This window comes from Micromys minutus (assembly GCF_963924665.1).
Source record: "Micromys minutus genome assembly, chromosome: 4".
Lineage (NCBI taxonomy): Eukaryota > Metazoa > Chordata > Mammalia > Rodentia > Muridae > Micromys > Micromys minutus.
The window spans coordinates 89,741,397-89,767,097 of NC_137973.1; the positions used below are offsets into that span (position 1 = coordinate 89,741,397).

At 34.4% G+C, this 25,701-nt stretch overlaps 1 protein-coding gene across 3 annotated transcripts in view; it reads left to right on the top strand.

The window, feature by feature from the left end:
• Window positions 1–2,796: 2,796 nt before the first annotated feature.
• DEPDC1 (DEP domain containing 1) overlaps window positions 2,797–25,701 on the top strand; it is a gene marked incomplete at both ends in the record, with an annotated part of 32,329 nt that continues 9,424 nt past the window's right edge. For all 3 annotated transcript variants that reach the window (XM_080915313.1, XM_080915314.1, XM_080915315.1), the window contains 6 exons: window positions 2,797–2,844; window positions 5,693–5,958; window positions 20,960–21,116; window positions 22,097–22,218; window positions 22,602–22,732; window positions 23,494–23,541. In XM_080915313.1, the coding sequence (XP_080771439.1) occupies window positions 2,797–2,844; window positions 5,693–5,958; window positions 20,960–21,116; window positions 22,097–22,218; window positions 22,602–22,732; window positions 23,494–23,541 (772 nt within the window). The remainder of the gene's footprint in view (window positions 2,845–5,692; window positions 5,959–20,959; window positions 21,117–22,096; window positions 22,219–22,601; window positions 22,733–23,493; window positions 23,542–25,701) is intronic.

Consider the following 25,701-nt stretch of genomic DNA (forward strand, 5'->3'; position numbering starts at 1 on the left):
TTTGGGGTAGGGCCTTATAGAATGCAGCAAAGGGAAGTACGTACCTATTTGTACCTCTAGGCAGTATCCTTAGAAATGCAATTTAGGGCAGTGTGGATTTTGTAATGTAGGCACAGCAGTATCCATTTTTGTCTCTGACCTTTTCACATGATCTCCAAGATTGTTAACTCCTTTGATCCCTGTCTCTGAACAGTTGTTACCATTTTTGCATGTAATTAAAAAGGTTTAAAAGAGGACAGATACCAAAAAAAAAAAAAAAAAAAAAAAAAAGCTTTGCTTCAGCCACAAGGCTTCAGCCTCAAATCTAGCCGAAGTCATGTTGCATCTTTAACTAACTTGTCTTTTTCTTTCAATCCTTGCTCCAGCTCCGGTTGGACCTCTTGGGAGTTCGAGCTGGTCTGGGACAAGAAATGAAGATGAAATATTTCCAAATAGGGATAAATATAATTTTAAGAGTAGTTGTCACCAAATGTGTTCTAAAAGAATTTTAAAAGACTTCTTTAGACAGAGGAAATAACACCCAAAATTACCAGTAGATTTGAAAAGGAACTAGGTAAACAGAAATAGAAAATGCCTCTGTAAGTCTAATATACTCTTGTTGTCCTTTACATTTTTGTAAAATACATTTGATCTCTGAAAACAAGAATCAAAACATATCTTGTATGCAGTTTGTGTAGATATAGTAAGCTATAGTAAACTATAGTAAGCTAAAGCTAGACATAAATGTCTCCACTTGCATTGTAGCTATCTACAGAAAAAATGGTTACTAATATCAGAAGCAAAATTAACAGGAATAGATTTGTAACTTTTAAAGTGAAGCTCTTAGAAGGCAAGTAACCTGAACTGTTGTGCTTTGCCTGCACAACTTAATATCACTTTTAAAATTCTCTTAATATTCCATTCTACCTGGCCTCATGATTTTGTTTCTTTTTCTCATTAAACACCCTCTCTCCGTGTGGCTTACTCTAAATCACAATCAGCTTTGGTGTTTCCTTCTTAAACAAACCCCTACCCAAAAGAAAGGCTTCATAACTTTTCTATCCATTCCACATAGTTCATTAAGGTTATCATAGTGATCAAGAAAATATATCATCGATTTATTTACTTCACAACTTATACAAAACATGAATGTGTGCTCAGTGTAAATTTAGGCAAATTGAGAAACAATTTTTTTTTTGCATAGAGTAAACCTTTACAGACCTATTCCCCCTGATTGATATTCTTCCAATTTTCCAACAAATTCTCTTTTCAGAAGCTAACAAGTGAATAAAAACAGATCATATACAAATACACATATTAGTAAATACACACACGTACATACACATATAATATTAAAGATCATAAGCAAGTATAAGGGAAGTAGAAGGAGAAAGAAAAACTTGGTATTGTAAGTAAATGTAGACAAGAAAGCAGATAATGTGAAATTATAAATAAATGTCAAGTAGTTTGAAAGAATGTTCCTTTTCCTATAAATTTATATTATACAAGTTAATTTCCAGATTTTGGTGGCCTTTTCTCAACAATGACAACAAAATCTTCATAATGTTTTCACTATTCTGAGTAAATTATTTCTGCCATTGTTATTATATAAATCATTATCTTTCCTAGAAGAAGACAGATAAAAGAGCAAGTCAAAGAAATTTTTACAGAGGTGTGAACTAACACATATGTGTATGCATCTTGATCCTATAAAACAGTACAGCTAAAAACAACTGATTTTTTTAAATGAAAATAGAACCATATTTGTCACTTTGCACAAAGCTCAAGTCCAAGTGGATCAAGGACATCAGTATACAAACAGATACATTGAATCTAATGGAAGAGAAAGTGGTAAAGAGCCTTGAACTCATTGGCACAGGGGGAAATTTCCTAAACAGAACTCCAATGGTTCACGATTTATGATCAAGAATTGATAAACAGGACCTCATGAAACTGGAAAGCTTCTGTAATGCAAAGGACATGGTCAATAAGACAAATCAGCAACCCACAGACTGGGAAAAATCTTCATTAAACTCACATCTGATAGAGGGCTAATATTCAAAATATATAAAGAACTCAAAAAGCTATCCATCAAAAACCAAACAATGCAATCAGAAAAGGCGGTTAGAACTAAACGGAGAATTCGCAACAGAGGAAACTCGAATGGCGTTGAAGCACCTAAAGAAGACAACTGATTTTTAAATGATAATAATTCATCTTAACTGAAAAAATATAAAAACGATTTTAAATAGGGCAAATATAGACATTTGGTGTGCACATGGTACATAAGCCAGCACTACCCTGTAACAGGTAGGGACTGAAGGATGCAGGGAAAAACTGCAAGCCAGGCCTGCTTTGATATGTAAAATAGGCACCTAAGCTGCTTGTTCTGGATTTGAAAGTACGAGTGAGAGAAAGAGAAAGAAAAGCAGGGAGGGAGGTTGAAAGGAAACACAGAGGCCATCCTTTTGGGTGTAGTGTCCGAGAAAAGCCCAGTTTGGTTTATATTAGCATTGGTGAAGATCCCCTAGAGTCAAGAAGAAAGAATCGCTTCTGCTGAGGTCCGGTTCACTCGCTTTACAAACCCTTTGGATCTCAGCTCAACAATCCTCAGTACCACCCTGACAGGCAGTGATCACGTCACAGCGCCCCCTCCCACCCCTGCCGTGTAGCATCATGTGACTCAAGGGCGCCACCAATCAGCTTCGCTCCGAGATATTCAAATCAGCAGCGCGGCAGTTGTTCCGATACCAACTCTGAGCCACAGAAGTTCCTGCTACCAAGCTGTTTCCGCCGCCTCAGCCTGGCAATGACACCATGGAGCGACAGGGTGCTCCTCTTGGACCTTACCGGGCCACCAAGCTGGTAAGAACGTGGAAGAGAGGGATCGGAGGCCGAGGTTTCCCGAGGGATCCTGGGTGACCTGGGTATATGAAGGACTTAACTTTCCTGAGAGGACTAAGAGCTACCAGATTCACGAAGAGCCAGGGATCTGGTATACCGAGTGACCCAAGGCGCCTAGATTTCTGAGACAGGTGCTGAGGGAAGCTAATGCGACTGCTCCTGTACACCCCACCTCCACCCCGTCTTCAACTTCCACTCCACTCTGGTGTCTCAGCTTCAGATCCAAAGTGCTGTGCCTCAAAGCTACACCACTTTCTGACTCTGCGAGATAACTCCTCAGATGTACTTTCCCTTGATGCTCATAATAGTCTTAGCCACTTTTCACGTGTAATTTACAGCCTCTCAGAATTAGAAATTAAAAGTTTCAAGTCTGTCAGACATGACAATTTGGCTTATTGACCCTATAGAATTTATAAGTAGCACTAGGAAGGAACTATTCAACCTAAACCCAGAATACTTTTAGTAACCTCTTTTAATAATCACTGGAGCTGTGCATTTGGATTACATTAAGAGATTTACCTAATTTGTTTCCACATTGGAACAGTGGTACAATACATACTTACTTTAAGAGATTTTTCTAAAAATATACTGTCTATATGAGAATTTGTCGTAGTTTGTAGAATAACAAGCAAATTATCTTCTTACAAATGCTGGTCCTACTTTACCATTGTGGAAACTAAGTCTGAAAGAAGTTTCCTAAAGCCACATAAATGGTGAGTGGAGGAACTAGGAGAAAAAAAAAAAAAAAAAAAAAAAAAAAAAAACTCTTTCTGGCATGGTTACCTTGTTATTCTATTGCTCAACAGGTAGTATTGGTTATGTTTATTAGTATAAAGGATGGACATAAGTTCTGCAATATACCATAATGAGTTAGTCCTGTAACATTAAAAATTTTCTATCTTAGATGAAAGTAGCATAAGCACACACACCCCAAAAATGCCAAGTACTTAAAAATACTTTAAATAAAGGTTTTTTAATTACAAGATAGGTATAAATATGAGGATGTTGAGGTACAGAAAGAAAGAACAAAGATTCATAAACAAGAAATAAAGGTAAAATTTAAGGAAAGCCTATATAAACGTTTTTGTGATGTCTGAGTGCAGTCACATGCCACTTTACTACTATAGTGAAGCAGTTCAATAAGTTTCTTGACTGTAAGTAATGAAAGACGTTTTGGATGAAAACAATTAAAGTTATTGTTTTTCAGGTGTAAAGTCAATATTGCGATCTTACATATGGCACAGTAGTAACATAATTAATAATTTTATCAATCAGGCTAATAATCTGATTTTAACATTTTTTCTATTGAAAAGTTATGCGTTTATGCATTATGTTCTAATGTTAATGTCTCAAATCTAGACAGTTAAATTATTTGAAGGTATCTAAAAAATAAGTGATTTTCTTTACATAAATATGCATAAGTTCATTAATGAATTTCTTTTACTAGTTTATTATTTTATCTATACTATGTTGATTATAGGTGTTTGTTTGTTTGTTTAGAGGTAGGTCTTTATAAGGTTCTGGCTGTCCTGATACTCACCATGCAGACCAGGTTGTTCTTGAACTCACAGAGATCCGCCAACGTTTGCTACCATACCCAGCACTATAACGATCTTCATAAGAGATACTGTACTAAATAACTGGCATTAAAAGCACATCAACATTATAATTACTGCGTGCCAGAAGTCTTATCTGGCTAGTACAGTAGTTGAACACAGATTCTCTACAGAGTTGGTTAAACCTGCCCTTTGCTGTTGTTTGTTCATTTTGTTTCGATTTTATTTTGTGATAAGAACCTATAGCCTCAGTTCTACTTTTAATTTTGAGTCAGGGTCTCACTAACTTGTGTAGGCTAGCTTTGAACTCACTCTGTGTCTCCTCCAGGACTTGAACATAACAAAGCTCATGCCTCAACTTCTGGAATTATAAGCTTATAATTATAGAATGATAGGCCCACTTAAATGTAGGTTTGAATATTTATGTTAATCATTTAGATCAGCAGTTCTTAACCTGTGGGTTGTAACCTGTTAAAAGATTGCATTTCAGATATTCTGCATGTCAGATATTTATATTATAATTCATCAAGTAGCAAAATTACAGTTATGAAGTACCAATGACATAATTTTATAGTTAGGTATCCCCTGAAGAACTATATTAAATGGTTTCAACATTAGGAAGGTTAAAAATCATTGACTTAAATACATGATCTTGGTCAAGTTATCAATCCGTGCTTCGTTTTTCTTATATGAAAATGAGATGATATCTTTATAAAACTGGGATTTACAATGAGAAACTGAACAAAAATATATTGTCTGGCATAAATGCTACCAGCATATTATTACTATTAATTACATTTAAAAAACTAATAGTAAATGCTGCATTGACTAAGAAATAGAAACATTATACTTTTCATTCTCAAGTTTCCTAAGTAATTGGAATGCCCAATGAATATTTAGTAAAGAAAGCCTGTTAAAATAAAATATTATTTTGACACAAGAATTAGAAATAAGAAATCTGTGAGATAAGAATTTATGTAGTACAAATAAGATTATTTTTTTCAATTGTATTTACAATATAATTACCTGTAAAATAAAGAATTATCTTTGCCTAATGATTTTCTTTATTCCATTTGGTTATTTTGAGATAGGGCCTTATGTATCCCAAACTAGCCTATAACTGGCTACATACCCAAATCAATGAGATTTCATTATATATTTTCTAATTTATGTAATTATGAAAATATTATTATATAATTATATATTTATAAAAATTGTATAATATTTTAAAATGTTTTTTCTTATCTTTGCAGTGGAATGAAGTGACCACATCTTTTCGAGTAGGAATGCCTTTAAGAAAACATAGACAACATTTAAAAAAATATAGCAATTGTTTTACTGCAGTTGAAGCAGTAGATTGGCTTTATGATCTATTAAGAAGTAATAGTAATTTTGGTCCTGAAGTTACAAGACAACAGACTATTCAACTGTTGAGAAAATTTCTTAAGAATCATGTGATTGAAGATATCAAAGGTAGATGGGGATCAGAAAACCTTGATGACAACAATCAACTATTCAGGTACTAAATTGATATGTCATTACAAAGCCTAATTACCTCTGCTTTCACCATTCTACCAAAGAGATATAGTCTTTCTTGTTAAAAAAATAGTTAGCCAATACCAAATGGTCATTTCTGAAATCATACACATGCAAGTAACATTATATTAATTGACCTGGTTGTGTTTCTATATTTAAAATATGTATATAAATAAATACATGAATTTGAGAGAGCAAGGATATATGGGAAGGATTGGAGGGAGAAAAGAGGAGAAAATCATGTAATTATATTTTAATTACAAAAATAAAAAATAAACACTAAAAAGAAAAAAAAACTGAAATAACAATATAGTTGTAACTCCAAATTTGTTATAGCTTTACTGCATTAGCAGCTTCTTTCAGAGAAGTAATGCTTTTGTAGAAAGGTATTGCTGCTCTTTTTTTCTCTTTTATTGAAAATAAATTTTTTAATACAATATATTCTGATTATGAATTTCTCTGCCTCAACTCCTCTTAATTCCTCTGTAACTCTATTCCCACACAGATCCACTTTCTTCTTGTCTTAGAGGGAAAAAACAGGTATTGAGGGAATACTAATAAAAATATGTTAAATAAGAAATAAATCAGAATATGATAAAACAACCAAAGGAGAAAATGGCTGAAAGAAAAAGCACAGGAAAATATATATAGATGCAGAGACACACACATTCAAACACTCAAGAATCCCATAGAAACACAAAATATAAAGTCATAATATATGACTTAGGTAAAGGACCTATAAGGTAAACAAAACAAAACATGTCTTAATGTTATGAGACAGAACCTTTTATGTTGTCTATCTGCTGGGCTCACGGCAATGCCCTTAGGAATGTTTTGTTTCCCCAGGAAGACTGCTTTGATAAAAGCTAATTTTTCTTATGCAAGTTGATAGCAATTGGAGATAGCTTCTGGGTTAGGGATGGGTGCAGGTCTACTTCTTTTAGCTCCAGGACCCCATCTGGTGCAGACCCTCTGTGAGCTAGTCCTCTTGTATCTAGAAGGCCTTGTTTCTTTACTGTTCTCCATCCAATCTGGCTTTTACACTCTTCACATTGTCTTCAATTTTTTTCTGAGAACTTAAAGCAGGAATTTGATGGAGACATACTATTTACAACCAAATATTCTGATATCTCTCATTCAGCATAATGTCTGGCGGAATGGGTCTCTATTTATTATTCCTATCGGCTCTAGGAGGTAGCTTCTCTGATGATGGTTAAACATGGCAGTGATTTATGAATATATAAGAATGTCATTGCTATATTTTATTGTTGTTTTGTTTTAAAATAGTAGTGTTTGATTTAAAATAATACCCTACTTTATCTAGTCTCAGGTTCTTGGATAACCAAGCAGTGTTGGGTATGGGATCCATCTCATTGAGTATACTTAAGTCAAATCAAATATTGGTTGGTTACCTATACTAGCTTTATGTCACCATTTCATTAGCATACCTTGTAGGTAAAAACACCACTGAAGATCAAAGAGTTTATGGCTTGGTTAGTATTTACATTTCTCTTTTCATAGTGTATAGAGTAACTTCCTGTACTAAATATGTTAGCACATAGGGGTGAAGACTATGTAGGCACCATGTTTCTTCATGTTTGTTGATTTGTGGTGTTGTCTTCAGCAGTAGGATCTTATTATCATTTGTGGAATGGTACCAATTTTAGTCTTGGCAATAACTTGGGTTGTTTGTGGCTCTTATGGGTCCCCTTTAACCAACAACACAATTAGATGTACCCATTGCTGGTACTGTAAGCTTTATTGTTGGTGAGAGATATTGAGTTGGGGCTCTGTCTCACAGACTATTTGGTGATTTTCTTCATATGTGTATGTATTAAAGAAGTTCTACTATATTGGGTTTTTAAATGGCTCTTAATTTTAGGTGTTCTTCCCCAGATCCCTTGCTTGTCCTACTCCTCACTTCCCTCCTCTTCCCCAATTGACCTAATTCCCAATCTAGTTCCCCCAGTCCCAACACACACACACACACACACACACACACACACACACACACACACACACTCTTCCATCCATGGCTGTGTGTTCTATTCCCCCTTTCTGGGACATCTATCCTTCTACCCTAGTACTTTATTCTCTAGCTCTGTGGTCCTATAGACTGAAGCTTGATTATCAATGACTTAACAACTAACATTCACATATAAGTGAATACATACCATATTTGTCTTTGGATCCGAGTTACTTCACTGAAGATTAATTTTTTTCTAGCTCCACCCATTTACCTGTGAAATTCATGATTCCCCCTTTTTAACTGCTAAGTTAATATATCACAGTTTCTTTATCCATTCATCTATCAGTAAACATCTAGGTTGTTTTCAATTTCTAGCTATTATGAATAGGTTAGTAATGAATATGATTAATCAAGTGTCTCTGTAGTAGAATAGAGTGAGTGACCTTTGGATTGTATGCCCAAGCCTGGTATCACTGGATCTGGAGGTGGATTGGTTTACATCTTCCCTAGGAACTGCAAAAGTGATTTCCACAGTGGTTTTACAAGTTTGTGTTCCTATCATCAATGGATGAGTGTTTCCATTAGTCCACATATGTGTCACCATGACCTTGCTTTATTGATCTTAGTCATTATGACTTATGCAAGATGAAATCTTAGGATTTCCAGTTTGTATCCCTTTGACTTTCTTTTGCTCTCTAATTTTTCTCGCTAGAACTTCCAGTACAATATTGAATATGTAGGGGGAGAATGGGCAGCCTTGTCTAGTCTCTGATTAAATTGGGGTTTCTTCGAGTTTCTCACCATTTAGTTTGATGTTGGCTACTGATTTGTTGTATATTTATTTTGCTGTTTAGTTATGGGCCTTGCTTTTCTGATTTTTCTAAGACTTTTAACATGAAGGGGTAGGGAATTTTATCAAATGCTTTCTCAGTATCTAATGAGATGATAATGTGTTTTTTTTTTTTTTCCTTTGAGTTTGTTTATATAGTGGATTACAGTGATGAATTTTTGTATACTAAACCATCCCTGTATCGCTGGAATGAAGCCTACTTGATCATGGTGAATGATCATTTTGATGTGTTCTTGGAATCAGTTTGCAAGAATTTTATTGACTATTTTTGAATTGATGCTCATAAGGAAAATTAGTCTGAATTTCTCTTTCTTTGTAGGATTTGTGTTGTTTAGCTTTGAGTGTAATTGTGGCTTTGAAGAATTAGTTAAGTAGGGTTCTTTCTGTTTCTATTTTGTGGAATAGTTTGGAGAGTATTGGTATTAGGTATTGTATGAAAGTCTGATAGAATTCAGAACTGAACCCATCTGGTCCTGAGCTTTTTTTGTTTGGGAGACTTTTGATGACTGCTTCTATTTCTTTAGATGTTATGGGACTGTTTAGATGGTTTATCTGGTACTAATTTAACTTAGATACCTGGTATCTATATAGAAATTTTTCTATTTTTTCTAGATTTTCCAGTTTTGTTGAGTATAGGCTTTTGTAGTAGGATCTAGTGATGTCTTGGATCTCCTCAGTTTCTGTTGTTATGTCTTACCTTTTATTTCTAATTTTGTTAACTTGGATACGAATACTCTCTCTTGGCCCTCTAGTTAGTCTGGCTAAGGGTTTATCAATCTTGTTGATTCCTCTCAAAGAATCAGCTCCTGTTTTTTCCTGATTTGTTGTGTAGTTCATTTTGTTTCTACTTCGTTGATTTTAGCTTTGAGTTTGGGTGTATCTGCTTCTTTTTTTTTTCTATAGCTTTCAGGTGTGCTGTCAAGCTGCTCGTTTATGCTCTCTCTAGTATCTTGTTGGAGGCACTTAGAGCTGGATTTTCCTCTTAGTACTGCTTTCATTGTATCCCATAAATTTGGGTATGTTGTGTCTTCATTTTCATTAAATTCAAGTTATCATTGAGTAGAGCATTGTTTAGCTTCCATGAATGGGTGGGCTTTTTGTTGTTTATGTTGTTATTGAAGACCAGCCTTAGTCCATGGTGATGTGATCGGATGCATGCAATTATATCGATCTTCTTATATCTGTTGAGGCCCGTTTTGTAACTGACTATATGGTCTGTTTTTGAGAAGGTACCATCAGGTGCTGAGAAGAAGGTATATCTTTTGTTATAGGATGAAATGTTCTATAGATATCTGTTAAATCCATTTGGTTCATAACTTCTGTTAGTTTCACTGTGTCTCCATACAGTTTCTGCTTCCATTATTTGTTCATGAATGAAAGTGGGGTGTTGAAGTCTCCCACTATTATTGTGTGAGGGGCAATATATACTTTGAGCTTTAGTAAAGTTTCTTTTATGAATATGTGTACCCTTGCATTTGGAACCTTGTTCGGGATTTAGAGTTCATATTGATAGATTTTTCTTTTGATGAGTAAAGTGTCCTTTCATATCTTTTTTGATAACTTTTCATTAAAAAATCTGTTTTATTCAATATTAGAATGACTACTCCAGCTTGTTTCTTGTGACCATTTGCTTGGAATGTTTTTTCCCAGCCTTTTACTCTAACGTAGTGTCTGCCTTTGTCACTGAGATGAGTTTTCTGTATGCAGCAAAATGCTGAATCCTGTTTACATATTCAATCTGATAGTCTATGTCTTTTTATTGGGGAATTGAGTCCATTGATGTTAAGAGATATTAAGGAATAGTGATTGTTGTTTCCTTTTAATTTTGTTGTTAGAGAGTTTTGTTGTATAGTAACCTGGGTTGGCATTTGTGTTCTCTTAGGTCTGTGTGACATCTCTCCAGAATCTTCTAGCTTTCATAGTCTCTATTGAGAAGTCTGGTGTAATTCTGATTGGTCTGCCTTTATATGTCACTTGTCCTTTTTCCCTTGCTGCTTTTAGTATTCTTTTTTTGTTTTGAACATTTCATGTTTTGACTACTAAGTTTCAGGAGAAATTTTTTTCTGGTCCAATCTATTTGGAGTTTTGTAGGTTTCTTGTATGTTCATGGTCAACTCTTTAGGTTGGGGAAGTTTTCTTGTATGATTTTGTTGAAGATATTTAGTGATTCTTTTAGTTGGGAGTCTTAGCCCTCTTCTATACCTATTATCCTTAGGTTTAGTCTTCTCATGTGTCAAAACATTCATTTCCTGCATGTTTTGGATTAGGAGCTTTTTTATTTTTGCATTTTCTCTGACTGATGTGTCAGTGTTTTCTATGGTATCTTCTGCCCCTGAGATTTTCTCTTTCATCTCTTGCATTCTGTTGGTAATACTCTTGCATTTATGACTCCTAATCTTTTTTTTAGGTTTTCTATCTCCAGGGTTGTCTCCCTTTGTAATTTCACTATTGTTTCTATTTTGCTTTCACTTCTTTCATCATTTTGGTTGTGTTTTCCTGTAGCTCTTTAAGTGATTTTTGTGTTTCCACTTTAAGGGAGTCTCCTTGTTTACATGTGTTCTGGCACTCCTGTCATTCTTTAAGGGAGTTATTCATGTGCTACTCCTGACTCTCCATCATCATGGCATATGAGTTTAAGTCCAAATCTTATTTTTCTGGTGTGTTGGATTATCCACTATTTCCTTTGGTCAGAGAACTGGATTTTGATATTGCCAGGTTGTCTTAGTTTCCATTTTTAAGATTCTTGAGCTTGCCTCTTGCCATCTTGTTGTCTATGATGCTAAGTGATCTTATTGTCTCTGAAGCTTGTCTCTCCTACATGTCTGTGGGTTTGTGGGCTTAGGAGGGAGATTGCTCTCTGAGTAGTCTGTGAGTTTCAATGGCAGTGGGCCAACACTGGCTTTTGGCAGGAGCAGTCCATTTTCAGGCAGCACCTGCTCCCGAGATTTCCTTGTATTCTCTCCCCTGTAGTCAGTGGAGAGGAAGCATAGACTCATCAGTGGTTTTAGGAGGGAGAGTGCTCCTGTGGCTCCTCTGGTTTCCCAGCAATCTCTGGACAAGCTGTGAGTCCTGATGGAGGTGATCCTGCTCCTTTGGGCTGCAACTGTCTCATATCTGTTTCTATAGCTATCTATTTCCCCTTCCTTGAGAGATCTGTCTTTTAGTCTATAGTCTCTTTTGGTCTCTCACTTGAAAACCATTGGGAGGTGCTTTTATTGAAAAAAAAATATAATAAATATAATATAATATAATACAATGCAATATAATACAATAAAAACTAACAAATTGGAGTTGAACAAAATAAAGAGATGGGGGAAAAGCCCAAGAAAAGACACAAGAATCAGAGACTCTCATTTTGACACTCAGGAATGCTATAAAAAACTGGAAGCCAAAATATGTATGCAGAAGAACCAATGCAGACCCTGAGCATGCTTCTTCAGTCTTTGGTGATTTCACATTTTTTAACTTCTGAATAATGTTCTTGTACATAAATGTACCACATTTTTTTTCTGTTCACTTGATGGTCAGCATGTAAGTTGTTTACAACTTCTTGCTACTATGAATAGAGCAGCAATAGACTTTGTTGAGCAAGTGTGTCTGTGATAGGATAAAATGTCCTTTGGGTCTGTGTATTCTTTGATCTTAAGATAGATCAATTCCTATCTTTTTGATGAAGTGCTGCAGTGATTTCCATATAGGCTGACATTTTTGCACTCCTTTCAGCAACAGATGAGTGTTCCCCTTCCTCTACATCCTTGCTGGCATGAGCTTTTTGTTGTTGTTTTACTGATCTTGGCCATTTTGAGAGGTATAAGATGAAATATTAAAGTAAATTTGATTTGCAATTTCCTGATGACTAAGGGTGTTGAAAACCTTAGTGCTTCTCAGCCATTTGGGTTTCTTCTTTGAAAATTCTGTTTACATCTGTACCCCATTTTTAAATTAGGTTGGTTTCTTGATGCCCAGTATTTTAAGTTTTTTTATGTATTTTAGATATTAGTCCTCTATCTATTGTGTAATTAGTAAAAAATATTTTCCCATTCTGTAGCCTGCTGCTTTGTTGTAATAGTGGTGTCTTGCTATTAAGAAGTTTTTCAGTGTCATGAGCTTCCATTTATAAATTGTTGCTCTCTGTCTATTCTCTTTATGTTTTATTCAGAAAGTCTTTTCTTGTGCCAATGAGTTCAAGACTATTCCCTACTTTCTATCAGATTCATTGAATCTGGTCTTATGTTGGGTATTTAATCTATTTGGAGTTGAGTTTTGTGCAACTATAAACTATAGCTGTATGGTACAATTTGAGATATAATATAATTTGAGATTAAAGGTGGTTATACTTTTAATCTCAAATTATATTAAACTGAATGGCAGTTCTTCTACCATTCAGGGGGTTTTAGCTATCCGGGGTTTTGGGGTTTCTATGTGAAACTAAACATTGGCCTTTCAAGTTCTATGAAGAATTAATTGTGTTGGAATTTTGGTAGGGATTGCATTGAATCTATAGATTGCTTTGGTAGGATGTCTGTTTTTATTATGTTAATCCTACATATTCATGAGCATGAGACATCTTTCCATCCTCTGATACCTTCTTCAATTATTTTTCTTCAAAGACTTAAAATTTTTATAATGCAAGTCTCTCACTTGCTTTGCTAGAGTTACCCCAGTATATTTCTTATTATTTTAAACTATCATGAAAACCATTTCTTTCCCAGACCATTTGTCATTTGTGCATGTGAAGGCTGCTACTGATTTTTGTGATTTAAATTTGTATCCAATGGCTTTGCACAAAGTGTTTATCAGCTTTAAGAGTTCCCCCAGAGAAAAATTTAAGATCACTTATATATAATAACATCTGAAAATAATTATTCTCTTTCTTCTTTTCCATTTCCTTGATCTCCTACAGTTGTCCTATTACTATACCTAAGTATTTAGTACATTGTTGAATATGTGTGGAAACAATCGAATACCTTGTCTTGTTCCAGATTTTAGTAAAAATGTTTTGAATTTCTCTACATTTAACTAGATATTTTGTATGGGCTTGCTATAAATGGCCTTTATTCTGGTGCAGTATGTATTTGTATCCCTAATCTCTATAGGCCGTTTATCATGAAGTGGTGTTGAATTTTGTCAAAGGCCTTTTCTGTTTCATATGACTAGATCCTGTAGGTTTTTTCTAATTTTTTTTTATTGAACAACTTTATTTTAAAAAAACAGAGAAAAATGTACAGCTTTTAAGCATTTTAGCATAAAAGTATATGAATACATTTTTGTCAGTGCTTGGTTTTTTTTAAAGGTTTGATTGTGTGCATTAAGATTTTACTAGTTGCAATGAGCATAAAGCACATGTAAAACAAGATGTAACCTGAAATTAGTCAAAGTTTTCTTGGTATGTAAAGATTAAGCAAAATGGTTTTTCATTTTCTTTCTTTTTGTCCTTTGTTTTTACATGAACTTCATATAGTCTGTGAGTTGTTTCTGGGGTATTCTGAGCTTTCAGGGGTTAGTGTCAAATTATTAGTGATTGCATATTATGTCTGTTCTTTTGTGACTGGGTTATCTCACTCAGGATGATATTCTCTAGATGCATCCATTTTCTTAAGAAATTCATAAAGTCATTGCTTCTGAGCTGAGTAGTACTCCATTGTGTAAATATACCACAATTTTTGTATCTATTCATCTACTGAAGTTCTTTCCAGCTTCTAGCTATTATATATAGGACTGCTAGGAACATTGTGGTGCATGTGTCTTTGTTGTATGTTGGGACTTCCCTGGGGTATATGCCCAGAAGTAGAATAACTGGGTCTTCAGGTAGTATTATGCCCAATTTTCTGAGGAGTCCCCAGACTGATTTCCAGAGTGGTTGTACAAGTTTATAACCCCACCAATAGTGGAGAAGTGTTCCTCTTTCTCCACATCCTCACCAGCATCTGCTGTCATCTGCATATTTGATCTTAGTCAATCTGACTGGTGTGAGGTGGAATCTCAGGGTTGTTTTGATTTGCATTTCCATGATGGTTAATGATCTCCAGCACTTCCTTAGATGCTTCTCACCCATTCAATATCCCTCAATTGAGAACTTTTTGTTCAGCTCTGTACCCCATTTTTTAATAGGGTTGTTTGGTTCTTTGGTGTCTAGCTTCTTGACTTCTTTGTATACCTTGAATATTAGGCCTCTATCTGATATGGGGTTGGTAAAGATCTTTTCCCACTCTGTTGGCTGCTGTTTTGTTTTCTTGACAGTGTCCTTAGCCTTACAGAAACTTTGCAATCTCATTCAGTACCATTTGACTATATTTGACCTTAGAGCACGAGCCATTGGTATTCTGTTGAGGAAATTTTCTCCTATGACTATGTGTTCTAAGGTCTTCCCTACTTGCTCTTCTAATACTTTCAGTTTACTTGGTTTAATGTGGAGATATTTGATCCACTTACACTTGAGCTTTGCACAAGGGGATAGGAAAAGGTATATTTTCATTCTTTAGCATGCTGAGTGCCAGTTGGACCAACACCATTTGTTGAATAGGCTTTCTTTTTTCCATTGCATGGTTTTACCTCCTTTGTCAAAAATCAGTTGACCATTATGAGAGGGCTCATTTCTGGATCTTCTATTCTATTCTATTGATCCACATGCCTATTTCTGTACCAGTACCATGCAGTATTTAGCACAATTGCCTTGTAATATAGATTGAGGTCAGGGATAGTGATTCCCACAGATGTTTTCTTGTTATTGATGATGGATTTTGTTATTCCAGATGAAATTGCACATTGCTCTTTTCAACTCTATGAAGAATTGAGTTGGAATTTTGATGGGTATTGCATTTATCTGTAGATTGCTTTTTGTAAGATGGCCATTTTTAAAATGTTGATCCTTCCAATCCATGAGCAGGGGAGATCTTTCCATTTTCTGATATCTTCCTCGATTTCCATCTTTAGAGCTTTGAAGTTCTTGTCATACAGGTTCTTCACTTGCTTAGTTAGTCACACCAATGTATTTCATAGTTTTTGTGACTATTGTGAAGGGTATCTTTTCCCTAATTTCTTCCTCCATATGTTTGTCCTTTGAGCAGAGGAAGGCTACTGATTTGTTTGAGTTAATTTTATATCCAGCCACTTTGCTGAACTTGTTTATCAGATGTAGAAGTTCTCTGGTGGAATTATTGGAGTTACTTAATTACACTATCATGTCACCTGCAAACAGTGATGATTTTACTTCTTCCTTTCCGATTTGTATCCCTTTGATTTCCTTTTGCTGTCTAATTGCTCCGTCCAGGACTTCCAGTACTGTGTTGAATAGGTACCGGAAGAGTTCCTGATTTTAGTGGAATTCCTTCATGTTTCCCACCATTAAGTTTGATGTTGGCTGTTGGATTGCTGTATATTGCTTTTACTATGTTTAGTTATGGGCCTTGGATTTCTGTTCTTTCCAAGATTTTGAACATGAAGGGGTATTGAATTTTGTCAAATGCTTTCTCAGCATCTAGTGAGATGACCATGTGTTTTATTTGTTTGAGTTTGTTTATATGGTGGATTACATTGATGGATTTCCGTATATTAAACCATCCCTACATCCCCGGGGTCAAGCTTACTTGATCATGGTGAATGATCATTTTGATGTGTTCTTGCATTCCGTTTGCAAGGATTTTATTGAGTATCTTTGCATCAATGTTTATAAGTGTGATTGGTCTGAAGTTCTCTTTCCTTGTAGGGTCCTGGTGTGGTTTAGGAATGAGGGTTATTTTGGCCTTGAAAAATGAGTTAGGTCGTGTTACATCTGACTCTATATTGTGAAATAGTTTGGAGAGTATTAGTATTAGGTTGTCAATAAATGTCTGATAGAATTCTGCACTGAAGCCATCTGGACCTGGGCTTTTTTTGGTTGGGAGGCTTTTGATGACTACTTCTATTTCTTTAGGTTGTATGGGATTATTTAGATGGTTTTCCTGGTCCTGGTTTAACTTTTGTATCTGATATTTGTCTAGGAATTTGTCCATTTCCTCCAGATTTTCCATCTTTGTTGAGTATAGGCTTTTCTAGTAGGATCAGATGATTTTTCGGGTTTCCTCAGTTTCAGTTATTATTTCTCCACTTTCATTTCTGATTTTGTTAAATTGGATAGTCTCTCTTTGCCCTCTAGTTAGTCTAGCCAAGGGTTTATCAATCTGGTTAATTTTCACAAAGAACCAGCTCTTGGTTTTGTTGATTCATTGAATGGTTCTTTTTGTTTCTATTTGATCTGTTTCTGCACTAAGTTTGATTATTTCTTTCTGTATACTCCTCTTGAGTGTATCTGGGTGTTTTTGTTCTAGAGCTTTCAACTGTGCTGTGAAGTTGCTAGTGTATGCTCTCTCCAGTTTCTTTTTGGACACATAATAGTCAAAACATCAAGTGCCCAAAAGCAAAGAAAGAATACTAAAAGCAGTAAGGGGAAAAGGTCATGTAACATATAACAGCAGATCAGAATCACACGATTTCTCAACAGAGACTATGAAAGCTAGAAGAGCAGCTTGGGCTGGCACTTGTGCTCTCTTAAGGAGTGCATGATGTCTGTCCAGGCTCTTCTAGCTTTCATATTATGTGTCGGGAGGTATTTCTTTTCTAGTCCACTCTATTTGGAGTTTGTAGGCTTCTTATGCTCATGGTCATCTCATTCTTAAGGGTATGGAAGTTTTCTTCTAAGATTTTGTTGTAGATATTTACTATGCCTCTTAGTTGATATTCTTTGCCCTTTGCTATTTCTATTATCCTTAGGTTTGGTCTTGTCATCGTGGCCTGGATCTCCTGGACATTTTGTGTTAGGAACATTTTGGTTTTTGCATCTTTTGTGACTGTTTTGTCTATGATTTCTTTGTTGTCTTTGGCCCCTGAGATTCCCTCTTCCATCTCTTGTAGTCAGTTAGAAATGCTTGCATCTGTGACTCCTGATTTCCTTTTTAGGTTTTCTACCTCTAGGGCTGTCTCTTTTAGTGTTTTCTTTATTTTTTTCCTTTTCCATTTTAAATTCCTTTTTTCATTCCTTCATCTCTTTGGTTCTGTTTTCCTCTAATTCTTTGAGTGTTTTTCTTGTTTCCTCTTTAAAAGCTTTTTATTCTTTATGCTTTTCTTCCTGTTCTTGTTTCAGGATCTCTATCATATGATCTTGAGATATGATTTTGGGTCTGAGTTTTCTTTTTCTGGAGTGTTTGGCTTTCTGCTGTTTGCTGTGATGGGAGAGCTTGGTTCTGGTGTTGCCAGGTTGTCTTGGTTTCCCTGGGATTCATTCTTTCTCTTTCCTCTTGTCATCTTGTTGTCTGTGGTTATAAGTGGTCTTGTTGTCAGTCTTTGGTTCTCGTCTCTCCCTTATACCTGGCCTGTGTCTTTGGATCTCATCTTTTCCTGGTGGTTGATGGCCTGAGTGCCTGTTCTATATGCACAGGCCACAGTGTGCAAACAGACACCCTTAAGCAGAATTCCTGCTCCCCTGAACCCCTAGGGGGTGGTGGGATCAAGATCCGAGCATTTGGCACAGACCTTTCTGCTGCCCGGCTACTTGAAGCACTCACTGTCTTACCAGGCCTTTGTCCCTGGATCTCTACTGTTCCTGGTGGCAGATGGCCTGAGCGCCTGTTCTGCATGCACTGGCCACTGGCTGGAAACACACACCCCAAAGCAGGGTTCCTGCTCCCCTGCACCAATGGAGGGGCACACTTTCCTTGAGCTTGGCAGAGACCCCTCTGCTCCCAGGCGACTCAGAATGCCGTCTCACCAGGCCTGTGTCCCTAGATCTCCTGATCCTGTAGGTTTATCCTTCAGTTTGTTTTTTTAATGGATTATATTCATTGATTTATTAATTCTCTAATTGTAAAACAAAGTCAGTGTTCCTTTAAATAATGTATAAATAGTATAATAACTTGTAATACTTTGACGAATTTAAATATCATGTCTCAGGACTCTGAAGACATCTATAGTCACATGTACATACCTACAAGTAATTAAAAATTATGTATTTTTTAAACAAAACATTATACCTGTTTCACATACTTCAGTATGAAAAACAAGACTTTTATGAGGTAATTTTAAAATTATATTATAGGAAAGAAAGTTTCTAGTGCCACAAAATGTTAAGTATAAATTTAGTATATGATGGAAGATACCAAAAAAGAACAACACAGAAGACTACAATGTTTACATACATTTATTGAATACCTAAACACATAAAAACCATAAGTTCGTGATTCCCCTTAGGACAGGAAAAGATTTTAAATAATCGGAGACTTTCTTGTACTTAAAAAAAGGGACAACTATCCAGTAAAATACCAATAATTATGTTGCTTGATAACCAACATACATGCATGTTGTTTTATATTCTGTTCTTGTTTGTATCCTTGAAATGTTTCATATTAAGATGAAAAACAAAATGTACCGCAGGTCAAAAGAAGCAAGAAACTAAGTCCTAAAATTGGAACAAATTGTCAAAAGGCTAGAAGTATATAAACTATAGGGACATTTTTTTTTTATATTTTTTATTTGTTTGTTTGTTTGGTTGTATTTTGGTTTTGGCTTTGCATTTTTGTTGTTTGTTTTTAAGGGGTTTTTGTTTGTTTGTTTTGTTTTTGAGACAGAATTTCTCTGTATACTTCTGGCTGTCCGGAAACTCACCTATAGATCAGGTTGGCCTGAAACTTACAGAGCTCCACCTGCCTGTCTCCTGGGGCCTGATTTTTTTCAGGGATTTACATGACAGTTTTCTAGAGCTATTTGTATGTAAGCATTATTTTTTTAACCAAATTTGTCCTGTCTCTAACCCTGACCTGAATTTAAGCAAAACTGAAGTGTGCACAGTATACAAAACAAGAAACTACTAAGATACTATAAAGGCTTAATGATAATAGTGATTTAATGTAGAATTTTTATTACTTGATAATGTAAGCAAATCAGATTTTTGTATGACTTTTTTTGTGATTTAGCATTTAATTTTTAACACCATTTACTTAGATATGGATTGCAGAATGTTTTTAGAATCTGAAAAAAGTTACCTGATCCTTGGTTCTATCTCAAAAAATTAATTTTATTGTTATTTTCCCATTCTTATAGCATACTTACCTATTTAGAGAACAGATCAAATTTGAGACTTAAAACTAGGCACTTGAAAATTTGAATGATTTTATAATTTGATGTATTTGAAAAGCCTATTATTTATTATTTACTGAATACTAGACTGTATCAGGACTGAACTTAGATGTTTATGAGTTTCATGCCAGAGTCTAGATTTCTAGTTTGGAGAAAATGATAGAAAAGCATATACTGTTTGAGTGTACTGGTACATTCAATACAATACACAACATGGCCTCATAACAATTTTATTTGTATGACCTTGAATAATTCTAGTTATTGAGTATCAGTAATGAGTTAGGCAATTAGGCACCCAACATACAGACTCACGGCAAAGCAAGAATAGAATCAGCAAACACTAACTTCTTCACATAATAAACACTTATGGTGTCTAAACACAGTAAATTGATGTAGTCATATGTGGTGACACACTTTCTTAGGACACCCTGAAGAGTCAGAGGTGGGAAAAGGTTGTTTCGGTTTATTTAAATGAATGATTGGAATGATAGTATGAACAGAAATAAGAACCTTCAGAGAAGGTATTTCTGAATATAGAAGGATATGGAGAAAAGTAGACTAGGGATTGACAGTAGTCAATACTTGCATCCCTCTGCTTTTCTTTCTCTAATCTCCCCCATGACATATATGTTCATATATATGTAAGCTCATAAAATAAAAAGTTGACCTGTGGCTTTTTCAAACATCCTTAGTATTATTTATTTCAACATTCCTTTCTCCTTGTAATATCCTTCTTTCTCCATCCCAAGTTAAATCTCTACCCTCCATTTTTCCCATCCTAGATCTTTAGATCATATCATAAATTTTAAAATCTAGGTGAGATTATTTAATATATAACACCCTATCTCATAGTTAAAGAACAATTTATGCAGGTATTGGAACAAAACATAGGAAGAACACACAGAGGAGGAGGAGAAGTACTAAATGGGGTGTGAAGGAGCAAGAACGTGATAGAATGACATCATCATCACTATACAAACTTTGTATGACTTTTAAAATATACTCTAGAAGTTTATTTTTTGTCACATCCTATTTAACTTCATATTATTTTTATACCAGATTTCCTGCAACCTCTCCACTTAAAACTTTTCCACAAAGACATACAGAAATCAAGAAAACCAACAGAGAATACTTTTCCAAAGACAAAGATAGTATTTTTAAATTAAGAAACTTATCTTGTAAAACTCCTAAGAAGCGTGGATTACATTTTTCTCAGGTAAAATATTCTTTTATTTACCAATAATTTAAATAGCATTAACATGTGGTTAATAATAAGATCATTAAAAGTAAGTGATGCTTTAATATTTGAAGCCAATACTGAAATCTTCTAAATTACAATCTCAAAAAAAAAAAAAAACTATGTGTGAATATGTTTGAAACCTGAAGAAACAGTGTTGAATACAGTAATGAGGTATGCTTGAAAAGGATTTTTGTAATATAATATTTTGTCATTTGTTATTATTTTCATTTGTGTTAACAGATTATCACCACTGTGATAAGATACTGGAAAACCACTCTTAAAATAGGCAAATCTAACTTCAGATTCCAAAAATTAAGTCCATATTCTCTACTCTCTGTTACTTTTGGTCTTATAGCAAGGCACTGCTGTCATAATAGGAACATGTGAAGGACGAAGCTACTTATTGAAATGGGAAGGTGAAAGAAGGCAGAGTCCTGGATTGGGGCACCAACAGCTCCTCCCAAAAACCTGATGTTTGTGATACAATATCTTTCCATGAGGCCCTGCTTCTTAAAGATTCCATTACCTAGTGGGACCAGGTTGGAATATAAGTATAGGTTGTGTATAGCACATTTATGGTCTAAGCAATAGACTTTGAATTTCATTAACTCTTCAACTCATCTTTCTGCCACTAGTCTTTTCTAAAAACCAAACTATAAAGTACCTAGACATGAAGTTGATTTGAATGTGTTGGCAAAGCTGCAAAACTGAAAACTATGTGCCTCATTATTTTCAGACACATTGTAACTCCACAGTAGACTTTGACTTATACAATTAATAAGTATGAAAACTACCTGGATAAATAAACTGGAGATCCATCAAGAAAGACACTTAATGTCAACTTCAGTCCTATACACATATGCACACACACACACCAAATGAACAAATCTGTGTTAAAAGTGTTCAGCATTCCTTTGCAGATTGTAACAAACCAAAGCCATTTTTTTCCCCTTCAGGAAAATACAGAAAAGATAAATCATGAAACAATAACCAATGAAGATCAAGAAAATGTGCCTGACAACAAAGAAATAAGTCAGGAATATGTTGAAGAAGTTTGGAGAAACATTATTATGACCTAGTAAGACAAAAATAAGCAATAATTAAGATTCTGAACTATGTGGATTAATTTGATATTTTTCATTTAAATATGCTAATGAATAAAAAGATTACTTCTCAAAGCTTGGCATTTAACTATGCATATGTTTTTAGTAATTGCTTTTAGTATAGATCTAGTACAGTATAAAGAAGTTGTACCTTTGAAGTCATCACTGAAGTTTGAGATTTTTGTTAAATTCCTCTAAATTTTGTTGAGTAAATATTTATGTAAAAGTAGAGAGTAAATACATCTTTGAAGTTTTGATAAGAGAAAAATAAAGTATTCTTGTGGCTTTGTTTGTTGCAAGTCATGTTCTATTCCTCTTATTTTATAAAGAAAGAAATTGTTTATACTCTTCTATTTAGCCTGCAAACAATTTTAGGTGTGCCATCCATAGAAGAACTCATAAACCCAAACCAAGTAATTCCTCAATATATAATGTACAACATGGCTAACACAAGTAAGCATGGAGTGGTCATACTACAAGACAAATCAGGTAGGTGTTTAGAAAAGAATTTGGGATCTTTTCAAACTTAGTAACCAAAGGTACATTTATGATTCAGTGTAGAGATCTAGATCTAGAAAATAGAACACTTTCTGAGGGCACATTCATTTTAGCAATAATGATAGAATTTTTGGAAGTAAATATTATTCATGCTATTGCAAAAATTATTTAGTTCCTAAAATGAATTAATATATGACTTTAAAAATATAACAGTGAAGCATCCAAAATATAGACAATAAAAACTATTATTAACAACAATTGTGCTAATGACCTATAATGTGCAAGATATTTTGCTAAAGATTTAGTGATAAACAAGGATATAGTATCAACTTAAATATTGGAATCAGCCCTTAATGTAAGAGTACCCTGATATTCAGACACAGTTAATTTCAATTATAAGCTTCACCTATATTAGTAATGCTCATGTAGGATAGCAGTAGAACTAAAGTTGAACTAAAGAGAAATAGTAGAGTAGATAAAAGTGAGATTTAGTTTATATCTCAACATTCTCTTCCTAGATAATTCTTTATTTGTGGTAACTACTTCTTTTAGGTATTATAGATAGACTCAAACTCAAGATCTTTATAAATTTTTAATTTTTGTATTTTAAAATATTGATCTGACCTGTACGGATAGTTAAGCTGGTAAGAGCCCTTGATACTAAACAAGTATAAAGCCTAAAAATAAAATGAAAGACTATCATAAAAATGGTATGGCTTAATATAAATTCTTTGCATTTTTTTTTTATCTAGAGGATCTTCCACACTGGGTATTATCTGCTATGAAGTGCCTAGCAAATTGTAAGTTAAAACAAACCACAAGTTTGTGTGGGTGTAAGTGTGTGTGTGTGAATCTGTCTATCCATTTGTCTGTCTGTCTGCTATATTAATAGTGTTTAACAAAATTAAAGAAAATATTTTAAATTATGAGTCAAATGATAGTCAAATGCAATTTATTATAAGCATTTTCTTTTTCATGCAAAAAGTTATTTTGTGATTAGAATCTGTCATTTATGGTTTATTTAAATAAATCAATCTCATAGGCTCATAGGATTTGAAAGACTCTTAGGTAAAATCTAAATTGTAGTAATTGCTACAGTGAGGCACAAAGGCTTAAAAGTGGCAGTTTAGAAGTATATAGAATATGAGTAAAATATATGAAAAAAGAAATAAAGTTGCATACAGCCCATGTTGGTCCTTTCCATGATAGATTACTTCTTAGATGTGTTAATGGAAAAAGCTATGTGAGTAATCTATAAATCAGGTTTTAGCATTTTATTCTTCAGCCTTTGTTGTAGTATTTAATCTTAAATCAGGATTTCTACCCCAACTTAAATCATTTAGTTGCTAAATAAAAGACACACAATTGTTATATTTATTATAAGCCTCTATCAGAACTAAAGCTGGGAAGATGTTTACTCACCATACTCTACTTTCTTATCAATAACCCTGAGTTATAACTTGCTGTGTTCAATCTGGGCTGCTCTTAACTCCAATTTGGCCAGCCCTCATGGTCATGTTTTTGTAACTCACCTATCCCATGTCATCTTTCCACTCTCCACCTTCTACTCACTCTTCATCCCCCTGATGGCCTCCTCCTACCCTCAGCCTGGGAATCCAAATTTTGCCTACTGCACTTCTGTCCAGCTATAGGCTGTAAGCATCTTTATTCAGCCAGCAGTTTTAAATTAAATTCACATATCATTATTTTGTGTACATACAAATTCTCTAGCCTCTAAGAACAACCAGGCCCAGGGGTTGTGGGGGTTAGTATTTAGCATTACAATACACAGCAAAAGACCGAACCTCAACAAACCTTTTTCTTAGTAATCAGTGATAGTTGGTTTTTGTTACATAAGCCTCTGATTCAAGTACAAAACTCTTACTGTTTTCAAAATAAATTTTAGAAATTCACAAAGATATATACTTTTAGGTTATCAAAAGTTAGAATTTTAAAAAATTCTAGTGATAAGTATCATTTTCCAATTATGAAATTAGTATTGTTGAAATTTTAATGGGATTAAATGTTGAAGATCATATTTCTTATTTTATGTCAAAATGACAGAATAGCAAAATAAATAGTTATTATGTAATAAATTGCAGAAACATTTTATTCATGGAATTAAGACAAAGAGCCATAGTTTGAGCATAGACTTCTGAATATCTCTTTCTGTAATCCTTGCCCAACTATCTTGTTCTCCTATGACTTATAATTAGCAACACAGATAAGCATACTCACAGAAATTTATCTTTCCATCTTTAGGGATCTTCTCAGATCATGTTATAGTTAAATAACAATCTTATCAGCTACTGAATTTTAGTTAATAACAATGTATTTAACTAGAGTTTATAGTGACAGTTCTCAATTGCAGGGCATAATCTCTAACTCCAAAACATTACAATTTATAACAGTAGTAAAATTATAGTCATGAAGTAGCAACAAAAATAATTTTATGATAGGGGGTCACCACAACATAGTTATTAAAGGGTTATAGCATTTGGAAGGTTGAGAACTACTGGTCTATGGAGAGCACAGTATTGGGAATTGATCTTAAGAATACTATCCACAAATTTTTCCCCGGGGTTGAAAAATTAAGATTCTCAGAATGTTCTATTAATGCAATGGACCTAGAACTCAAACCTAAATTATCTGACTATAAATTATTTGGGTTTGTTTCTATTGTTTCTGTTAAACCTGTGATTTCTATTTTAGAAACCTTACTAAGGATTACTTACTACTGTGTATTTTAAAGGTGGATTGAGGCCAGTCTGATTTACATAGTGAGTTCCAGGATAATCATAGCTACATAAAAACAAAAAATCCTGTCTCGAAAAGAGCAAAACAAACAAACAAGATTAGAATTTGGGTCTGATTTCTCCCAGCCCTATGCCCCCAGATATAAGACTTAGACTCAAAATATATTTACAGATACCTTGGCCATATAGCTAGCCTCTTCTCTG